The sequence below is a fragment of the Poromitra crassiceps genome (genome assembly GCF_964638095.1).
Source record: "Poromitra crassiceps genome assembly, chromosome: 8".
Classification (NCBI taxonomy): domain Eukaryota; kingdom Metazoa; phylum Chordata; class Actinopteri; order Beryciformes; family Melamphaidae; genus Poromitra; species Poromitra crassiceps.
Genome location: NC_139629.1, coordinates 15415068 through 15433718, shown reverse-complemented (window position 1 = coordinate 15433718; position 18651 = coordinate 15415068). Strand labels below are relative to the sequence as shown.

The following is an 18651-nucleotide window of genomic DNA, read 5'->3' as shown; positions in this document are numbered from 1 at the left end:
CCACCGGTACGAATGGTGTGAACGAATAATGATTCTGTGAAGCGCTTTGAGCACTTGGAAAGGCGCTATATAAATCCAATCATTATTATTTATTTTATTATTATCCTAATCTTTTAGACATTTTCTTATATCAATGCATTTTTCCTCTTTCCATCCCATTTTTTCCTCATCGCCCTCCTTTAACTCCAGCTTCATACTCTACTGCACTTTCTCTCAATTACAGTAAAGCTCATCCAAACTTCTCTCTCTAAATAAAAAGTGAACCTTGCTCAACCTCTCTTATCTCCCTCTCTTTATTCTCTCGAAATAAAAAGTGAACCTGCTCAACCAATCCCTCTCCCTTCTGTCTGAACCGGTTTGACAGAAACCGATGCGTCTCTAGGGGTGGGGGCCTGGCCTGGCCTGCTCAGCTCGTGTTGTTTAGTCATAATGAGCTCTTTATGGAGCCTGTTTCCACACACACACCCTGTGTGAGACACTAGGTCAGTCATAATGATGACGTAAGTCATGGCCAGGAACGGGCTTCCATCAATAATAGCCTACTGTATATTAAAATAAATATTTATGGATTATGGAAGAAATTGAATATTTATGTTGTAGAATGGAATTTAAGAACTTTTACTTAAATTTTCTCTATAGCAATTGATATCAACAGGCTCCAGGACTCGGTAAAGGTGGAGTGGCTGGTCTCTATAGAGTCGTTCAGAGTACTTCTTGAAGTTACATTACATTGCTCTTGTTTTTCTTAATGCCTTTTTTTATCATCTTATCTTGTTACTTATACTATCATTTTGTAGCTTTTTTTGTAAATATCTATGCACTTTAACAGGGCGTCCTTGCAAATGAGAGCTTGCTCTCAAGGCACCCCTGTAAATAAATGTTTTTAAATAAAAATGTCATTGTTAAAACGGTGAACACATTTTAATATAATTAAATACAAATAGACTAATACAAAGAAAAAACTATGAAGCTGCCTTCACATGATCAGAGATGTCTGAGACCAAGGACCACAATGGAAGTAAGTCTATGCCTTGTGTTTATCCTAGATGTTTGTTCCTGAGAAGTGTCACGAACAGAGCCCACCTTGGGCAATGACACTTGATAAATTATACGTTCTTTGATCCCCCAAAGGCCGACACACACACACACACACACACACACACACACACACGCCAAAGTCAGGTTTCAACAAGAAGATACATTTTATTACAAAAAACGGGATTACAAAAACATAATTGAATCAAATTGAACACCTATACATTTTAGAACATTATGAAACTTTGTTTTTGACTGTAAATGAAAGTCTAGGTTGTTGTTTCCCCCCCATTTTAGTTCCAGTTGAAAAAAGTGGAATTTTCTTCCGTTTATTTTTCTTGGTCATTCGGACAGCCAGAGTTTGAAGGTTCGGTCATAGGAACACGTGGCGATCAGCTTTCCGTCGGGTGAAACATCAACACCCATCACCTGAGAGAAAAGACACAAAAAATATGTATTTAAAAATTTGGATAAAATTTATTTTAATTAAACGAAAACCAATTAAAAATAATATACCAATTTAAATATATATTAAATTATCTACTTCTATAAAATAACAATATTTTATATTTTAAAACAATTTAAAAATATGTTGAGAACCCTTTAAAAAATAGTGAACAATTATTTATTGTCTTGACGTGAAAGATAGGAAGCAACATTTAACAGGGTTTTACGTCAAATACAAGACTAGTAAAAAATAAATAAATAATGAACAAAAAGGGATGAAAGAAAGGAATATACAAATATCATCTACTTAAATCAAGTAAAATAGGTGAAGGATTTAATTTTTAAATAAATATAACAAAATTGAATAAATGATGAGTTGATATAACTATGCCAATACATATTGAAAGTAAATATCTGAATATTGTAACCTATACATATGATTTATACTGATGCATATACATATGTCGATGAGTATACAGATTATCCATTTAGAGAGCCAACAAGTAACAGACAGACCCGGCGCCACGGGGGGCTAGTGGGGGCTTTGCCCCCTCAGTTGTATGTCCCCCCCAGTTGAACTCTTTCAGAGGCTGTAGCAGGCTCATTTTCAAAGAGTGAAGACACTAGATATAGTGAAGATGTCTCCACCTCCTACCGGTTATAGTGAGGCCAAAGCACCCCAGATTTGGTGCCATTTTTCAGACCAGAGTCTGCACAAACTGGTGGATGGGACTGGGGTGCAGGTTAGTTTTCATCTTCTGTATATGGTTACAACAGCTACGAGAAGAGGGAGGTTGTGTACTCTAAGGCCTACAAAATAACCCTTCAGCCAAAGGCAAAACTCGCCATCTTCGGCTGCTTGGAGATCTCTCTGGACTTCCCTACAGCTGTACAGCAGTCTCTGACACTGGGGACAACTGTTGCCAAAAACTCATTCTGAAGGAATGGAAATCCCCCTCTTCATCCTCTTTCCAATTGTGGTTGACAGATATGATCTCTGTTATAAGGTAGCCTGGGTGAACCCAGCCGCCACGTGACCTGCTCTCTTGTGACTGTAAGCAGGGTAAGCCTGAGAGCAGGTCACTGGGGGCTGGGTTTACCCAGGCTAGTTATAAGGATGGAGAGACTCAGGTCCCTAAGGAACTCACTTAAAACATTTCTAACTATTTGGGACCCGTTTCTAGCCTATCTCGATGAGGTTAGGGTCAGCGGGTGACTTGCCCGGCTGGTTCCTCATTCACCTCTTGCATGGGACCCCATACACAACATCTCTTAGAAGCATATACCGTAAGCACCCTATGCAGCTGGTAGCACCACATTACAAAGTTGTAATATTGAGTGTTGATGTTACATGTATGGTTTTCTTTCCTTTCCTGTGTCTGAGCTTGTTCGTTTGTCTTGTTCTTGTTTTGTTTCAAGAAGAATTGAAAAAGAAAACAGTTAAATAAAAATAAAAGTTATGTGAGAATGCATTATTTGGCCTCCGTACAGTTTACGGTTGGATGTGGGCCGCCAACATTTTTGAGATTTTCAAGTGGTTCATGAGTTGGAAAAGGTTGGGAAGGTTGGGAGATTGGGAGCCTATTTTACAATTCTAAAACCATTTAGGGTACTAAAATAATTAATCTACTTCTGATTTTGATAATTAATTTGATCAATTTCAGCCAAATTATGGAAAAACTGCAATATTCCATGTTTTACAGTTGATTCAATTTTTACAACCAAATTCCATGATTCAGTTTTTTTCTTCATTGTGGAATTCATATGGCCCTATTATAGAGAACACAACTCTGAAAGTGTCATTAACAACCAACTGACACTTAATGATAACCGTCGTAAAAATTCCTACAGTTTACTTCATGTCCACGTCAGTTGTCATGACATCGACAGTGTGACAGCATTCTTCATCCCCAAATAAGGTGTCCTTATCAAACAGACCAATCAGAGCGCGTTTACCTTCCCCTCATGTCCAGCAAGCGTCTTGAGCGGCGTAAAGCCGGGCTGACTCCACACCTTCGCTGTGCTGTCGTACGCCCCCGTCAACAGGAAGTGACCATCTGTCGCTACAGAGAGAGGGGCAGGGAGAGAGAGAGAGGGAGAGAGACAGAGAAGAATGCAGGGAGAGAGACAGACAGAGGGAGAGAGACAGAGAGAGGGAGAGAGACAGAGAGAAGAATGCAGGGAGAGAGACAGAGAGAGGGAGAGAGACAGAGAGAGGGAGGGAGACAGGGGAGAGAGAGGGAGGCAGAGTAAGGTGTAAGTAAGGTGGGTGGAGCTTAGGAAAGGAAACAACAGACAAGAGAAAGAGTGGGTGGGGCTTATCTTACGTTGGAACCTCACAGCGGACAGCAGGTTCTGGTGGGCGGGGACTGTGTACAGGCACTTCCTGTACCGCAGGTCCCACACCTTACAGGTGTGATCACCACTTCCTGTCGCCAGCAGGAAGCTGAGGAGACACACAGACAGGAAGCGATGTCATTCCACAGGAAGAGGAAACAACGACGAGGCAGAAAGACATGAGAGTAATGAGAGAAAACGAAACATCTAGTTAGCTCAAACTCATTTTACTGGCTAACCAATGAGCTGGCAAAAAGCATTGCTCGTAAGGCCGGGTGCTCGTTAGGGTACCCGTTAGGAGAGAAATCCAGGCTGTAGATCTCCTTCAGGTGTCCCTCCAGGAACATGACACAGCGGCCGGTCCGCAGGTCCCACACCCTGCCAAACGAGTCCAGCCCTCTGATTGGTCCAGACAGGAGAAATGGAGGGAGCAAACACAGGAGTGGATGAGTTAATTGGATAATAATAACAATAATAATAATAACAATAATAACAACAAAAACAACAACAACAACAATAATAAATATAGCCGCAAACGGCGTCCAAGCATCTGGTGACCTGAGGGATATGTGAGATATAGACACCAAATAGTGCACATTTAGTCAGAGTTGATATGTGCACCAAGTTTGGTTGAGATCTGGTGACATGGCGATTACATGTGAGATATTGACACAGAATAGTGCACATTTAGTCAGAGTTGATATGTGCACCAAGTTTGGTTTGAGATCCGGTGACTTGGGGGTTAAATGTGAGATATAGACACCAAATAGTGCACATTTAATCAGAGTTGGTATGTGTAAAAGTGCATCGGGTTTGGTTGGGATCCGGTGACCTCGGGGTTAAATTTGAGATATAGACACAAAATAGTGCACATTTAGTCAGAGTTGATATGTGCACAAAGTTTGTTTGAGATCAAGTGACCTGGGGGTTAAATGTGAGATATAGAAACCAAATAGAGCACATTTAGTTGATATGTGCACAAGTGCGCCAAGTTTGGGTGAGAGCTGGTGATCTGACGGGGTTAAAGCTAGTAGTAGTAGCAGTAGTAGTAGTAGTGGTACGTAGTGGTAGTAGTAGTAGTAGTAATTGACCAGTTCATTTAGTGTCGGTGTGTTTCATTAAGAGTTTAGAGATTTATCATTTCAAAACAGTTTCATGTATCCAAATGATCAATAACTTTAGATCAGGGAAGTCCAGAAATGATCCAGAAAAAGTTGCTGCTGCTGTGCTGCTCGCGTTGATGCGTTCGTATCTCTGTTCCCCGCGAGAAGGCGGCGTGCATTTTACATGATAGTTTAGGCTAATGGATCAGATCAGATTCTACCTCTTCCCCCCCCTCAGATATCGATCCAGTGATTTTGACTGGATCGGCTCAGATACCGATACCGAGTATCGAATCGGACCATCCCTAATTTAAACTACTAAAAACAGTACGGCGTACTAATTTAGAAACTACAAAGAGCGTATCCTGCAACTTAGGATAGTAAAAAATAACATTTCTCCCACTTTTACGTTTTTCCCCCAATAAAACTGTCAGATTTTATGTTCGTACTACTACTACTACTACAAAGTGTGTACTACTAGCTAAAGTGCTGCAGTGTGACATACCCGGTGGCAGCCAATGAGCCGTCAGGGTGGAAGTGCAGGTCGTGCACGCCCTTGCTGTGACCTTCCTGGTGCAGGATCTCCTCCTGAGCCTCAAGGTCCCAAAGACGCCACGAGTTATCATAGCTGAAAAGAAAACAAATCCCCCCAAAATAAATAACAATCTAGAGGTTAATAATACCTTCATACAGTCCAAATGGCACCGCAACAGTCAGCTGTTATAGCCACCTTGTCAGCTGAAAGTAGCTGCTCCTTAAGCCCGTCCTTGTGTTTCTTGTACCGCTTCTCGACACGGGTAGTTATTGTGCGTTTCGAGGGGACGTGATAACCTGGTTCAATGAACTTCAGCCGCTCACCACGCTTAATGGCAGCATCTCCTTTTCCACCATAAAGCAAAGCTTCTGTGTTATTTAATACGCACACACATCACTTGGCTAAAACAGATGCAATAGTTTGCTGGGAGGACGATGTTCCACTTTCGCCTTGCACAGCAACCATCATTGAGGAGGTACTGTGGAGTTGTATTTGAGAACGGCGTCACAATATTTTTACATTCAGCATTTTCGTCTTTTAGTGTGTAATGCTGCCACACTGGACTGCGTTTTGCTCTTGCTAGCGCGAGCATGTTAATTTTTCCATCTGTTTGTTTCCTCAATCTAGCCTATTTCCTACTTCCAATCCTCACATGACACCCTTCTCACATGACCACTCCTTATGTTGCATGCGCCAGCTGGGTGAGGTACGCCCTCTGCTGGACTGGTATAAAAGTTAACACAGTGTGAGCTCTGGAGATTGAAGTGAGACAAAGTAACAATGTTGTCGGTCAAAACAGTGAATTAATTTTAATCGGTTACATTCTTAACGGCGGTTAATCGACTAACAGTTGATCGTTAACATCCCTACCCCAAACCACCCCCATGAAAACAAATAATGAAGCATGATGATAAGAACTGCATTCAATGAAGAGTGTCAACTAGCAGCCTATTGTCAGTTGGTCAGACAACAGAGATGGCAGAGTAATAAGTGGATGGAAAGGTAGGGAGAATAGGTCAGAGACGGACAGGAATAACAATGTAAATTGCTCTGATATTCCGCGTAAACAATTTTGGATTGATTAAATCAATCAATTGATTAAACAAATTAATTGTTGCTGCTTTGGTGTAATTTTACAAAGTTTCAAATCAATTATTTAATTATTTTGTTAAGTAAATACATTTGTTAAGTAGATAAAAAGCATTTACAGACTATTTTACATGGATATGAATACAGGTGTGCCTTGAGATTTTGGCTTGCCCTTTGGTGTGCCTTGTGTAAGCTGCACTCTGTAAGCAACCTGGCCACTTTCTCTCGGGAAACAGCTGATACCGTGGGGAAGGTATGACAGCAAGGCTTAGGGGTTTTGATACTGGGAGTTTTTAAAACCGTGGTATACCTTCGAAAAGGAAACCGCTGCATCCCTAGTCACAACATGAATATTAATTATAAAGAAAATAGAAATGATGTGTTACCAGCTGGTGCCCAGGAACCTTCCAGAAGGATGCCAGGCAACGCGAGACACACGCTGACTGTGTCCCTCTATGTCCGCTACAGGCTCGTCGCTATGGAAACCAAAAAGGAAGTCACACACCAGTCACATAGCAGAAAGACCAGAGGAAGAAATCAACTTGTTTTTCTTCATTTCATCTTGCATATACTGTATGTACACTATAATGACAGCAGTGTCTCTCTCTCTGTCCGTCTGTCCTTCGGGTATCTCGAGAACCATTGGTCTGATGGACTTCAAACTTGCGGAGTGCGTTTAGCTTGGGTGGACTGAGTGCAGAGCACTGTTTTTGTGCAGTTTGGACAATATTAATTATTATTATTAATAAATGTGTCTTCAATTGTGCTCCTCCCACCTGAACATAAAACAAGCGCTCCTGTCTGGAGCTGTTGTGAAACTGGGTGGAGCGACCAGAGCACTCGCGTGACGTAGAGAAGGAGAGAAGAGGTGAGCTAACTCACTGCTGTTTTGAGCGGACACGGAGGCCACTGAGACAGACATAAAGATGATTTTTCACTGCTAAGAACCCAATCAGAGAGATTTCTGCCTTCAGATCAGCTGGCATTTGGGTATGCAACGTTACGTATCAGCAGTGTATTGACTATAGCAGGCAGCTAACGACGTTAGCTAGGAGAGCTACGTAACGTTAGCCCCTATATCCACTGCAAGATCCACTGCAAGATCCACTGCAAGATCGGCTAAATGGCTGCACGCGACATACATGTTATCAATCACAATAAAACTGTACCCACCTCCGAGACAATTATTGTTATCCAAGATTTGGGTGCCATGGTATTCCCAAATAGTACGTAGTTTCCAATACCAAGCCCTTATTCACATGCCAGTGCCAAAGTTTAAGCTTAAACACAGACTTCTTTGGCTGTTTCATTTCGGGTTCAACTGCTCAACAGCGCCGGATGTATTGGGTCGGTGCTCAGTGGTTGCGAGGATGTACTGCAGTTTACAATTTTGAGCATCGGCTCCGGCTCGGCTACCACTGAGCTAGATAGACTGTGTTCGCTAGCTGTCAAGCACCAGTAGCTCAGAGATGACGAAAGTTAGCTGACCATCCAATTTTGGAAGTCTCCGAATTGAAACTTCTGAGTTGTTTTGAATGTGGTACATCTTCCTTCCCTTTCTTTTTTCCTTCCCTCCTTTCTTCCTTGTCTGCTTATTCCCTTCCCTCCTCATCTTCCCTCCTCCTCTTCCCTCCTCATCTTCCCTCCTCCTCTGCCTGTCCTCATCTTCTCTCCTCATTTCTTTTCTTTCCATCCCTCCATTTCTCCTCATCTTAATTCCTTCCTGTTTCTTTCCTTCCTTTTGCGTCTCTACTCACCTCACCAGGTTCCACAGCTTGACAGACCCGTCTGCAGCGCAGGAAGCTAGACTGACGTCTGATTGGTCGAGAGAAACGCCGGCCGCTGGCCGAAAAACCACCGATCCAACGTGCGTGCTGTGACCTGTCAGGCAATCAGAGAGCAGGGGAGAGGGGGGGACTTAATAAAGAGGCCACGTAGCAGCCGAGCTGTGGGCAAGGGCGCGCAGCGGCCAAGCTGCGTATGCGAGCTGCAGGGCCAGCTCGGCGAGCTGCAGGGCGGGCGAGATGCCTAGTTACATTAAAAGGATGATTTAAAAAAATATCCTTCCTTTTACATAAAAGGGAGCAAGTAGACTCAGTTTCCATTTTTGTCCCACTAATGATGTCACAATGTCTATGACATCATCAGTGACATCATTATTGATCAAATTCATCTTATGACATCACTGATGATGTCATAGGCACTTTATTGTGACACACCCCAGAGGAAGGGTAGGCAAATTGTAATTCCCAGAAAATGATAAAATAGCTTCCTTTTTGAAAACATGTTTTTTGTTTTTTCCATTAATACACAAGTTTAGGTTCTGAACTATCCATTCCACATAAAATGTAGCTGTTGTTGTCCAGCCCCCCCTTACCTGGCTGCCTAGGTGTGAAAAGCTTCTCCAACTTTGAGGGCCGTTATCTCTGAATGTGGCTTTTAGGAGTGTGACCATTCAAATAAGCGCACACACCATCATTTGAAAGTTTACAATCTGCACTTTCATAATCTGTAAAAAACTGAAAAATGACCTCCGCCTACATGTGGGTCGAAATACCAATGTAAGCATTGTGACATCATCAGTGTGGTCATAAGCATTGTGACATCATCAGTGACAGTGATGTCATCGGATGATAGTTTTATAGTTTAATTTATTAAAATTTGACTAGGCAGGGTACAACAGTATAAAAACAGTTTTTAAACAGTGATCCTGAAATGTGTCAAAACTTTACAGTGATTAATCATCATAGATAATATCTATGAATTTAGCAACATAAAGCCTGAAGGGCAATTTAAATAAGCGAAATAAGATAAAATAATTTATAAAACAGTTTAAGGGCGCGAGGAAGAAAAGAGAGTTCATGTCTTTTGGTTCTGCTTGTGGGCATATACAGTATAGTGCGAAGTTGGGGCATATATAGTGCGAAGTTGGCAATTGTGGCATGCCAATGGGGCAGGTGATTGTGCGCTGCTCATGCCGATAGAGCAGATGAGGCGAGTCCATGTAGCAGCCGAGCTGTGTGCAGCAAGTCTGCGCAGCGGGCAAGCCTAGGGTATCAGCCCCTCACATATAAATGTCTCCAATACAAATATATATCTTTTGCAGCTAACAGGGGGAAAAAAAACAATATTAATACATTTAAGCACAAAAGGAAGCTGACAAAAGACAATTTAAAATAAACAATCAGCTTGAAGGTAAAGAATGAAGAGGCTCCACTCACCTCTTAACGTGCGAATCAGGCTGCAGTCTGGGACAGACCACAGCTTGCACAGACCGCTCCTGCAACAGTTTGCATGTTAGCATTAATAATGCATTGATCCTAATTTTATATTTCATCTCATAGTCCAAGTTGAGCCGTTTGTGTGCTTTGCCTAATTTAATTTTGTCAAATGCGTGACGCGCTGCCTATGATTTTATTGACAATGACAACATTGTTATCGACACTGTTTTGCCAGTGAAAATAGTAGGCTATAACATTTGTTGGCGAGGGCCAATCAATTTTTTCCAATGACTTCGGGGGGGGCCAACATAGACAACGTAGTAGACCACACGTTCCATCTAGTGACCAAAATATATTTTTCTTTGGAAGAATATATTATGGTCACAGGAGGGTTACAGATTTTTATTTCAGAGCACTCCGAATCCCCCCCATTCTAAACTTAGCATAAAAAAAGATCATCATCAATATCAATAGTGTTTCCCATGTTTGTATTCCAATGCTAACTAGCATTATGCTGCAATGCTAATACGAACTATATTAGTCTCTTGATGCAAACTTTTTAAAGTAATTTCAACACAATACTTTTTCTCTCTCTCTCTGCATTCTAAGTCAATGTCTCACCCTACAATGTTTACACTATAAAAAGTATTTGTCTCTCTCTATGACAAGACAATGTCTCTCGCCCACAACACTGTAAAAAAAGTACTTCCTATCCATTTTATCCTAACGCTAAAGGTCCTTGCACATAGAGTCCGTTTTTTCGTCCGAAATTGACGCACGAAAAAAATAAAAATACGACCTCATTTGTGTCAATCATCATTGACACACCGAGTCCGACAATTACGTCCGTCATTTAAGTTTTCGGACGAGGTTCGATTTTCTGCGTTTTTCCGCATCCATGAAATCGTTTTGACAGGTGTTTGACCACCCAGAGCTGCCGTAGTGTTGCTATTCACAATGAAAAATGGCATCTGAGAAGTTAATTCAGTTCGTCTCCCAGCACAAAGCATTTTATGGCAAAGCAGGAATACAGAGATTCGGAATTAAAAGACAGAATGTGCCGGGTGATTGCAGACCAGCTTGGAATGCGGGACGCGGTGTGTGTGTGTGTGTGTGTGTGTGTGTGTGTGTGTGTGTGTGTGTGTGTGTGTATGGGGAAGGGGGGGGGGAGGAGAGAGACAGAGAGCCACACAGACACACTGCCAGTTGTGGATCAATAGGATCGCGGTAGTTTTCTTTTCGTTGCGAATCTTCGCAACGAATATTGGATAATTAACGCATCGGACTCAGTGTGCAAGGTATCTGTGCGTGACGTGTTTTTTTCGGATGACGGATTAAAAAAACGCAGCGAACAATTCGGACTCTGTGTGCAAGAACCTTTACTCTGCATTGCTTTTAGTACATTACAAAGCTAATGCTAAGACACTGGTTTCTAATTGTTTATGCTGATGCAAAAGGGGGCCGAGCCAGCTCACCAGGAAGCGGTAGCCAGCATCTTGGAGTCGGGGCTGAAATGGCAGTAGCTGATTGGCCGGTCGTCGCCGATCTGGCTGCAAAAGTTGTTGAGGTTCTACCAATGAAGAACAATTCAGATCAAATTTTGATTAACACATTCACTGCCAACAACGTGTAAACACGTTTTCAGAATCCAGCTGTTGACTGCCAACAACGTGTAAACACGTTTTTGGCATCGATTTTTTTTTTTTAACGGGGGGTTGTGCATCTAACCCTTTTACATATCTTATATAAGTATTGGACGTGTACAACGTGTACAACCCATTCCACCGACCCACTAAGTGGCGACAAGGAAGTAGGAAGGCAAGCAAAAAGCAGTGTGATCCATTTCCATTCTCATGAAAATGGATTGGCGGAGGCGCTTTCGTTTTCGCGTTGATTGCTGGCGGTGCGGATTGCAAACTTGCATCGTGGATTGCGGATGGAGCACACTTTGAGGCACGCAGCGTAAATATGACCAGAGTCGCAGGGGCTTCATCGGAGCTCTCGGCCAGGGCTCCGGGAGGCGGGCGAGTCCAGCCGGGCTTCCTCGGGGAGCGGCCACGCAGACAGGCACAGCCAGGCACAGCGGCAGCGGGGCAGTGAGGCTGGTGACAAGCAGCAGGGCATTTTGCCTTGCAAAATAGCACCAAATTGGAAACAGCCATAAAAGGCTTTTAGAATGGGATTTTCAACCCATTCTTTTTTGTTTCTTTTTCGCTCTAATTTAGAGTACCGGTAATTTAATTTCTATTCAGAAATTTATTTGAGAGGTCGAGAGTATGAGAAAGTGAATTTGCACAGGTAGGAAAGTGCTTGTTACACGGCGCTGCAGCCAAGAAAAACGCCCACGGAGGGAGGAGTTGAAGCAACCCTCCCTCTCGCTCTCTCCCTCTCTCTCTCTCTCGCTCTCTCTCTCTCCCTCCCTCCCTCTCTCTCTCTCTCTCTCTCTCTCCCTCTCCCCCTCTCACTAGGATTAAACCTAGTGCGTCTCCCTCCCGAGAGGGAGGGAGAGAGAGAGAGAGGGAGGGAGAGCGAGAGGGAGGGAGAGAGAGAGAGAGAGAGAGAGAGAGAGAGAGGGAGGGAGAGCGAGAGGGAGGGAGAGCGAGAGGGAGGGAGAGAGAGAGAGAGAGCGAGAGGGGGAGGGAGAGAGAGAGAGAGAGAGCCAAAAATGAATGGTTAAAGTGACTGTTCTATCCAATTTCACAAAAAGCCGTTTATCTCTGAATATTTTTTCTGACGCTAAAACCATGCTGTATTCAACTGCTAATGCTTACATAACTACTAACTCTACAAACTAACTCTTTTAGACAGAGAAAGTACACATTCTATTAGTACTTTTGAGATATTGTATGTTCACAAAGTCCAAGCTGAAACGAATCCTCGGCTCTTGTAAAATGAGCCAGAATCCTCAAAAAACGGCTTGGCAGAAGCTACCTACAGCAAAAAAAAACGGCTGGCAGTCAATGTGTTAATATAAAATGTATATATAATATTTTTTTACATTTTGGTCTGAGTTAAAATGTTATGCGATCTATCCCGTTTCTAACTATATATGAACCATTTGCTTTGAACAAGTAAAACTATTTTTATAAGCATTTTACGAAATGTGTATGGGAAAATAAATGGCGGATGAACATCTCTGGTACAGTGCTGAAGCAGGAAGTGACGTTCCACTTTGGCTCTCTATTGCTAACAATGGCTAGCCTGGCTAGAGCTAACTTTGGCTGGTTTCCAGACTGTTTAAATGGAACGTCGACAACTCGGGTCAGGTGTGACGTCATTCAACCGTCACATTCCCGTTTCCCAGTTTTAATGGAATTGGCTATTACTGGAAAATCTTTTTTTTTCTGAAAAAATCAAGGGATACAGTAGCACTCCAGCTTTGGTATACATCCCGATTATTATTATTATTATTATTATAAGTTATTATATTATTAATAACTTAGAATGTTGTAATGTATGTATAATGTTGGTCCTCACCCTCAGGTTCTTGTGCAGCTCCTGTGTCCGGACTGTCCTGGTTGAATCGGCAACATCGCGTTGAGCGCGTGCAGCCTCTAGACGCCTCATCGCCCTGACCGACCAATCACAGCAGGAGTTAGTCCAGAAGTGGCAGTGAATATCAAGGCTTCAAGGCTAAGCACCGTACTGATTTATGTATCTATGCCTTGAAATAAGTTGTTGAAACATATAGAAGGCAGAACTCTTCTGTTTTAATTGTTTTTTATTGATGCCTCCACGGCTTTTGATAGTCAATCATCAAAAGCTGTTCTTGAAATTGACTCAAAGGGGTGTGCCTGGCAGCATAATTTGTATCCTGGCATACTGGTATGCCAACCAGAGTATGCAGGTGAAATGGGGCAATAGAGTCTCCACCCCCTTTGATGTTGGCAATGGGGTTCAGCAGGAGGGGTTACTCTCTCCAGCTCTCTTCAATCTGTATATAGATGATCTAAGATGCTGTAGGACATGTGGTATAATTGGTAATACCTTGGTAAACCATCTTATGTATGCCATCTTATGTAAATCCCCCCCAGTACTGCTGGGTTTCAACAGCTACTGAAAATTTGTTCTGTCTATGGGGTTACATTTTATGTCAAATACAATGCTAAAAAGAGTGTTATGATTTATAGAACAAAGGGGGATAGGGATCTCACTTTTCCTGCTTTTTATTTGTCAGAGCATGCTCTATCTGTTTGTGACAAAACAAAATATCTGGATCATTTCATTAGAGATCAAATGTCTGATGATGATGATGCCATGTATAGAGAGCGTATGTTATATGTACAGGCAAAGGCGAACATGTTGGTAAGGAAATTCCACTTGTGTTCTGATGATGTAAAGATGACTCTTTTTAGGGCATACTGCACCCCTATTTATACTGCCCCCTTGTGGGTGAATAAAAAAGCAACCTTTCACAAACTTCAGGTTGCTTATGACTGTATGAGGATATTGCTGGAAAAACTCAGGTGGACGAGTGTGCTAGTGTAAGGCAGGAGTCCACACTTTTCAGGTGCTCTTGAGACATTTGATGTACAAGTTTATTTTTCGTTTGAATGTTTCTCAAAATGCCATTATCGTGCTGCTGACCAACCTGGGTTTTAGTACTGAGAGATACCAGTCAAATATGTGGAAATGTTGGTATAAGGGCCTTTTATAGTTTTTTTCTTACTGTGCTCCTGAGTGCTATCTTTTGAATTGTTATAAGTGTTTGTCTTTTCTTTCTATGGACTATGTGTCCGCTAATAAAAGTTGATTGATTGATTGCTTGAATATGATTTCAGCACTTATTTTAATGGATTTAAATAGTTAAAAATATGAAATTTCTATATCCATTCAAAGTCAAATTTGCTCAGCCAAAAGATTTAAATGTACATTTTTGGCCGTGTCTTTTTGACTTGAAAAGGAAAGACGAAAAAAAGGTTTCTCACCTGGGCAAGGAGTATTTGGCCAACCAGAGGCGAGCTTCCTTCAGAGAGACCGGGCCTTCATGGTACCACGTCTGCTGGCACTGGATTGGTCCGATTTTTTTTAAATAAAATAACAACGAATAGGAAAAGAGAAGAGAGACCACAGAAAAAAGGAGCATAAGGCAAATGTTTTAAATTTGTTATTTAGGGGTTCAAGCCCCAAAGGGGCTGAAACCTATTTTTATATTATTTTTCGTGTTCGTTTTTCATCTTCACCTCTTCTTGAGATCGCTTCGCCTTTTCGTCATCTTTCCGCGACTTCTTCAGTGCGTCTGGACCGACGACAGAGAGAATACTCCTCAACCTTAGGACAATTTTAAAAGAGAAGAGTTTACAACTTCTATTTCACTTCCCTCAAGAGTGACCACCGAACGAATATTTAATATTTATTTAAACAATATATATACACCATATACACTAAACAAAAGATACTAGATCAAATAAAATGACCTGTAAAACACAAAAAATCTCGGGAAAAAATCTCTTGGTGGTCAAAAAATGAAATAGGCAAAGAGAAGACAAAAATACATGAAAAAAGACAAAAATGATTGAAGACAGACAAATGATAATAAAAAGAAACAGACAAAAGTAAGGAAACCTCTTGTCCAATCACCTCTCTCGTCTGTCAGCAGGCCCCTCTCCGAACACTATGATTGGCTCTCCCAGGGCGCGGAGCCCCGCCTTGACCTCTGAGTCGTCAGTAGAGACAGTGATCTGTCTGGCTTTGCGTCGACGCTCAAACTCCTGTAGAGCATCGTGCTGTCGCTCACTCACTCGCTCTTCCATCTCCATATACTCACCTGAGAGACAGAGAGAGAGACAGAGAGAGACAGAGAGAGAGACAGAGGGAGCAGGTGTATGTAAGAATCCTCAAGTTAAATTCAATACCTTTTAAGACTTTTTCACTACTAATCTACTGTATTTTAAGACCTCAACGTCACTTTCGTCACATCAGCGAAACACCCGTATCACTGATGAAATAATTTTTTTCTGTGGTTCTTTACGTTTTTGCTCCTGACCCTGTTGACACTCAGCACTCAGCCGACAGCATTACTTGCCTGATGCGGCCAGTCTCCATTTCGCCAAACTGGGACAGCGCTGGCTGCATTCTACTACATGTAGTCAGTGGACTGTCGGCAAGTACCTGATACAACCCCACAACAAAATATCACAACTATCCCTTTAAGAATCGGCACCCAATCGTGATAGTATGGAATCGGGAGATAAGCATCGTGCAAGCCCTAGAATAGCCAGTAGTACTGAGGCATGTGACTGGCATGGGCCAAAAAGGCAGGAAAGCACGACACAGCACGACACGATGTGGCGTGTGTGCAAAATGTAAATATAATAATAATAATAACAATAATAACAACAACAATAATGATAATAATAATAATAAGAGCAGGATTTCCTGATTAATCCAGAAAAATCACATCCCTGAGTACTTCTGGTAATAACCTTCAAAATAAAAGCCTGTGTAGCTTTACCAGCGAAACAGAGAAAGAGAAAAACAATACATGACGGACCAGCAGAGATGTTGATGTTGCCCGCTTTGATCCCGGCCTTCACCGCATCACTTCCGGTATCCCGTCTGGCGAGCCGCTCGCGCTCCTTCTCTTCCAGGCTTCCATAGTACACACGGCTCTTCTTCACTGCCGGCGCCCGCATGTCGTCGTCGTCGTCAGACATCTTGTTTCCTCTGGTTTTCTTCTTCTTCTGTCTTTTCTCGGTGAGTGCTGTGGTGATGCAGCTGCGTCCCAGTGGCTATATTTTACTCTATAGTAAATACAAAACACAACCACAATGTGTTAGACACCATGATACTACTTGCCAAAGATTACACTTGGAATGAATAGCAGGAATATATTCATACTATTCATTAATTATATTCATATATATAAACACACCTAGCTTTCTGCTGAATCCGCAGGTTTATTCATTGCAGTCAATGTCCACTCATAATACACTTTGAGGTGAGTTCCTGCTATTTACTAAAGTGCATGTAAACGCGGAAATCAGGTTATTTCCAGTTACCTTATTATTCACAGTTATCTGATTATTGTGTGCATGTAAAACAAGTACAAGTACTCACTGACCCTACCCAGCAGGATAGAAAGTGGAACTCAACCCCAGCTTTTCCAGCTGCAACATTAAAGTGATGCTTACACATTAATGCTCCAATAATTCTAATTCAATAATAGCAGTGATTCTCCACATTAGAGCCACAGACCATTTGATGTGATTTCTCAGACCCAAATCTGAGAATATGTTATTGACAGATTTGATTGAGTCCAGAAATCCATGACTGTCCCTATTGTAGGTAGAGAGAAACTATCACCTAAACAGTAATTATTCTATTCTACAACAACCACCATCTTATGAAAAATATAAAAAATAGTTGTTTTTTCGAGTTCCCTAGCCATGAGAAGCCTGAGAGGAGAACACGCTAAAAACCACTGCCAAAGACTGTTTACAGGTGAGCAGCTGGTTCTAAGTTTGGATTCCATCAGTTTTCATAGTTCACAAGGCTTCTACAGACAGAGCGGAATTATAGTCGGGGCTTCCTTCTCGGCTAACACTCGCTCTCGGTAATTAAAACTGGTAAAAACACTAAATACAGCAGTTTGTTAAAACTCGCCCTTTTTCCAATGGAGCTCAGCGGAAACAAACTATACCAAAACGTATACTATGTTGTGGTGATATTCTCACACTTTCGAACATTTATTCTTGTCTAGCACTCTACTAAATATAGTTTTGAAGCTCATAGGGTGATTACCATCTAGTTTTGTCATATTTTTAGTCCTGCCGTCCACAAAGCTTCAGTTTTTGCTTAGATCGACCTGTCTGTCGGCCAGGGCCACGTTTGAAGTCTGCAACTTACGGTTTAAACATACAAGTTGAGACTTTTTATAGAAACATGCAGACGTTTTATGGATACTTGTAAGCCTGTCTCTAATTCGGCATACACATACTTCAATAAGAAGCACACATTCCAAGTATATTTAAATATTTTGCCGGTGATTCACACAGTGGTTGGCAGCAAGTTCAGCAGCAGAGCGAACCACTTGATTTTAGATTGGTCAAACTAAAATAATTATTTCCGATGTATCTTGCGCATTCTGTTGCCGGCCGAGTTGTAATATTGTCATGTCATGGTGTCTGTGTCATTAATAAACAAGATTGATTCTGTTATTTTTCTATAGCCTATTCTTTTGGTAATGCCATTTTACATTGAAGTCAACAGCGAGAGGCTTGTTTTCCCCCACTCTGCACTCTGGCTGCCTTCCATCCAGTTAACTTCTTGTAAATTAAATAATGGTGAAGTTCAGCAGTCAGTTTGCTGGAGACCACCTGGAACCCCTTCAAGGACCCCTGGTGGTCCCCGGACCTCACGTTGAGAAACTATCATTTCTGTATACAGTAACGTTATCGTGTTATGAACACTGCCAATGAGCAAAGAATGATGATGAGAACGAGAGAGAGCAGCCACAGGGAGGGACGGAGGGAGTGGATTAAAGGTAGAGAAGACTGGAAAAGAGAAGGGAGAGAAGCTAGCTGTTTAGCTAACGTTAGCTTAGCTTTAGCTGAACAGTTTTTCACGTGTTTTCCTCCTCAAAGAGCACCAACAACTGCGTCAAACTGCGCCACGCGCCACGCGGACCTCACCGGAATCAACAGAAACATGTTTACAGTCGTATGGAGAAACATGATGTTTATTTACAGGAAAATATAATTATATTAGGGTATGTTTGATTTAAACTTACAAACGAACCAGAAACGTCCCACAGCGGCACGACCCGGAAATCCAAACAGAAACAGCTTCTTCTTCTTCTTTTAGTGTTTTATGGCGGTTGGCAAACAGCTCTTGGTGCATTACTGCCACCTTCTGAAATGGAGTGTGGATCGGAACCGACTTC

At 42.0% G+C, this 18651-nt stretch overlaps 1 protein-coding gene across 1 annotated transcript; it reads right to left on the bottom strand.

Annotated features, from left to right (window-relative positions):
• Positions 1-1190: 1190 nt before the first annotated feature.
• prpf4 (pre-mRNA splicing tri-snRNP complex factor PRPF4) lies at positions 1191-18539 on the bottom strand. The gene is made up of 15 exons (XM_083641913.1): positions 18499-18539; positions 16261-16510; positions 15348-15534; positions 14951-15038; positions 14696-14775; positions 13245-13338; positions 11243-11337; positions 9768-9826; positions 8304-8427; positions 6933-7022; positions 5428-5550; positions 4111-4218; positions 3810-3928; positions 3439-3545; positions 1191-1464 (listed from the first exon to the last, which is right to left on the bottom strand). The coding sequence occupies exons 2-15, from the start codon at positions 16421-16423 to the stop codon at positions 1378-1380; spliced, it is 1524 nt and encodes a 507-aa protein (XP_083498039.1). The 5' UTR covers positions 16424-16510; positions 18499-18539; the 3' UTR covers positions 1191-1377.
• Positions 18540-18651: the final 112 nt, after the last annotated feature.

Coding starts and splice junctions, on each gene's coding strand:
- prpf4 (XM_083641913.1), bottom strand. CDS start 16,423: ATGTCTGACGACGACGACGACATGCGGGCGCCGGCAGTGAAGAAGAGC. Junction 11,338..13,244: donor AGCTGCACAAGAACCTGAGG/GTGAGGACCAAC, acceptor CTTCATTGGTAG/AACCTCAACAACTTTTGCAG. Junction 9,827..11,242: donor ATGCTGGCTACCGCTTCCTG/GTGAGCTGGCTC, acceptor AAACTGTTGCAG/GAGCGGTCTGTGCAAGCTGT.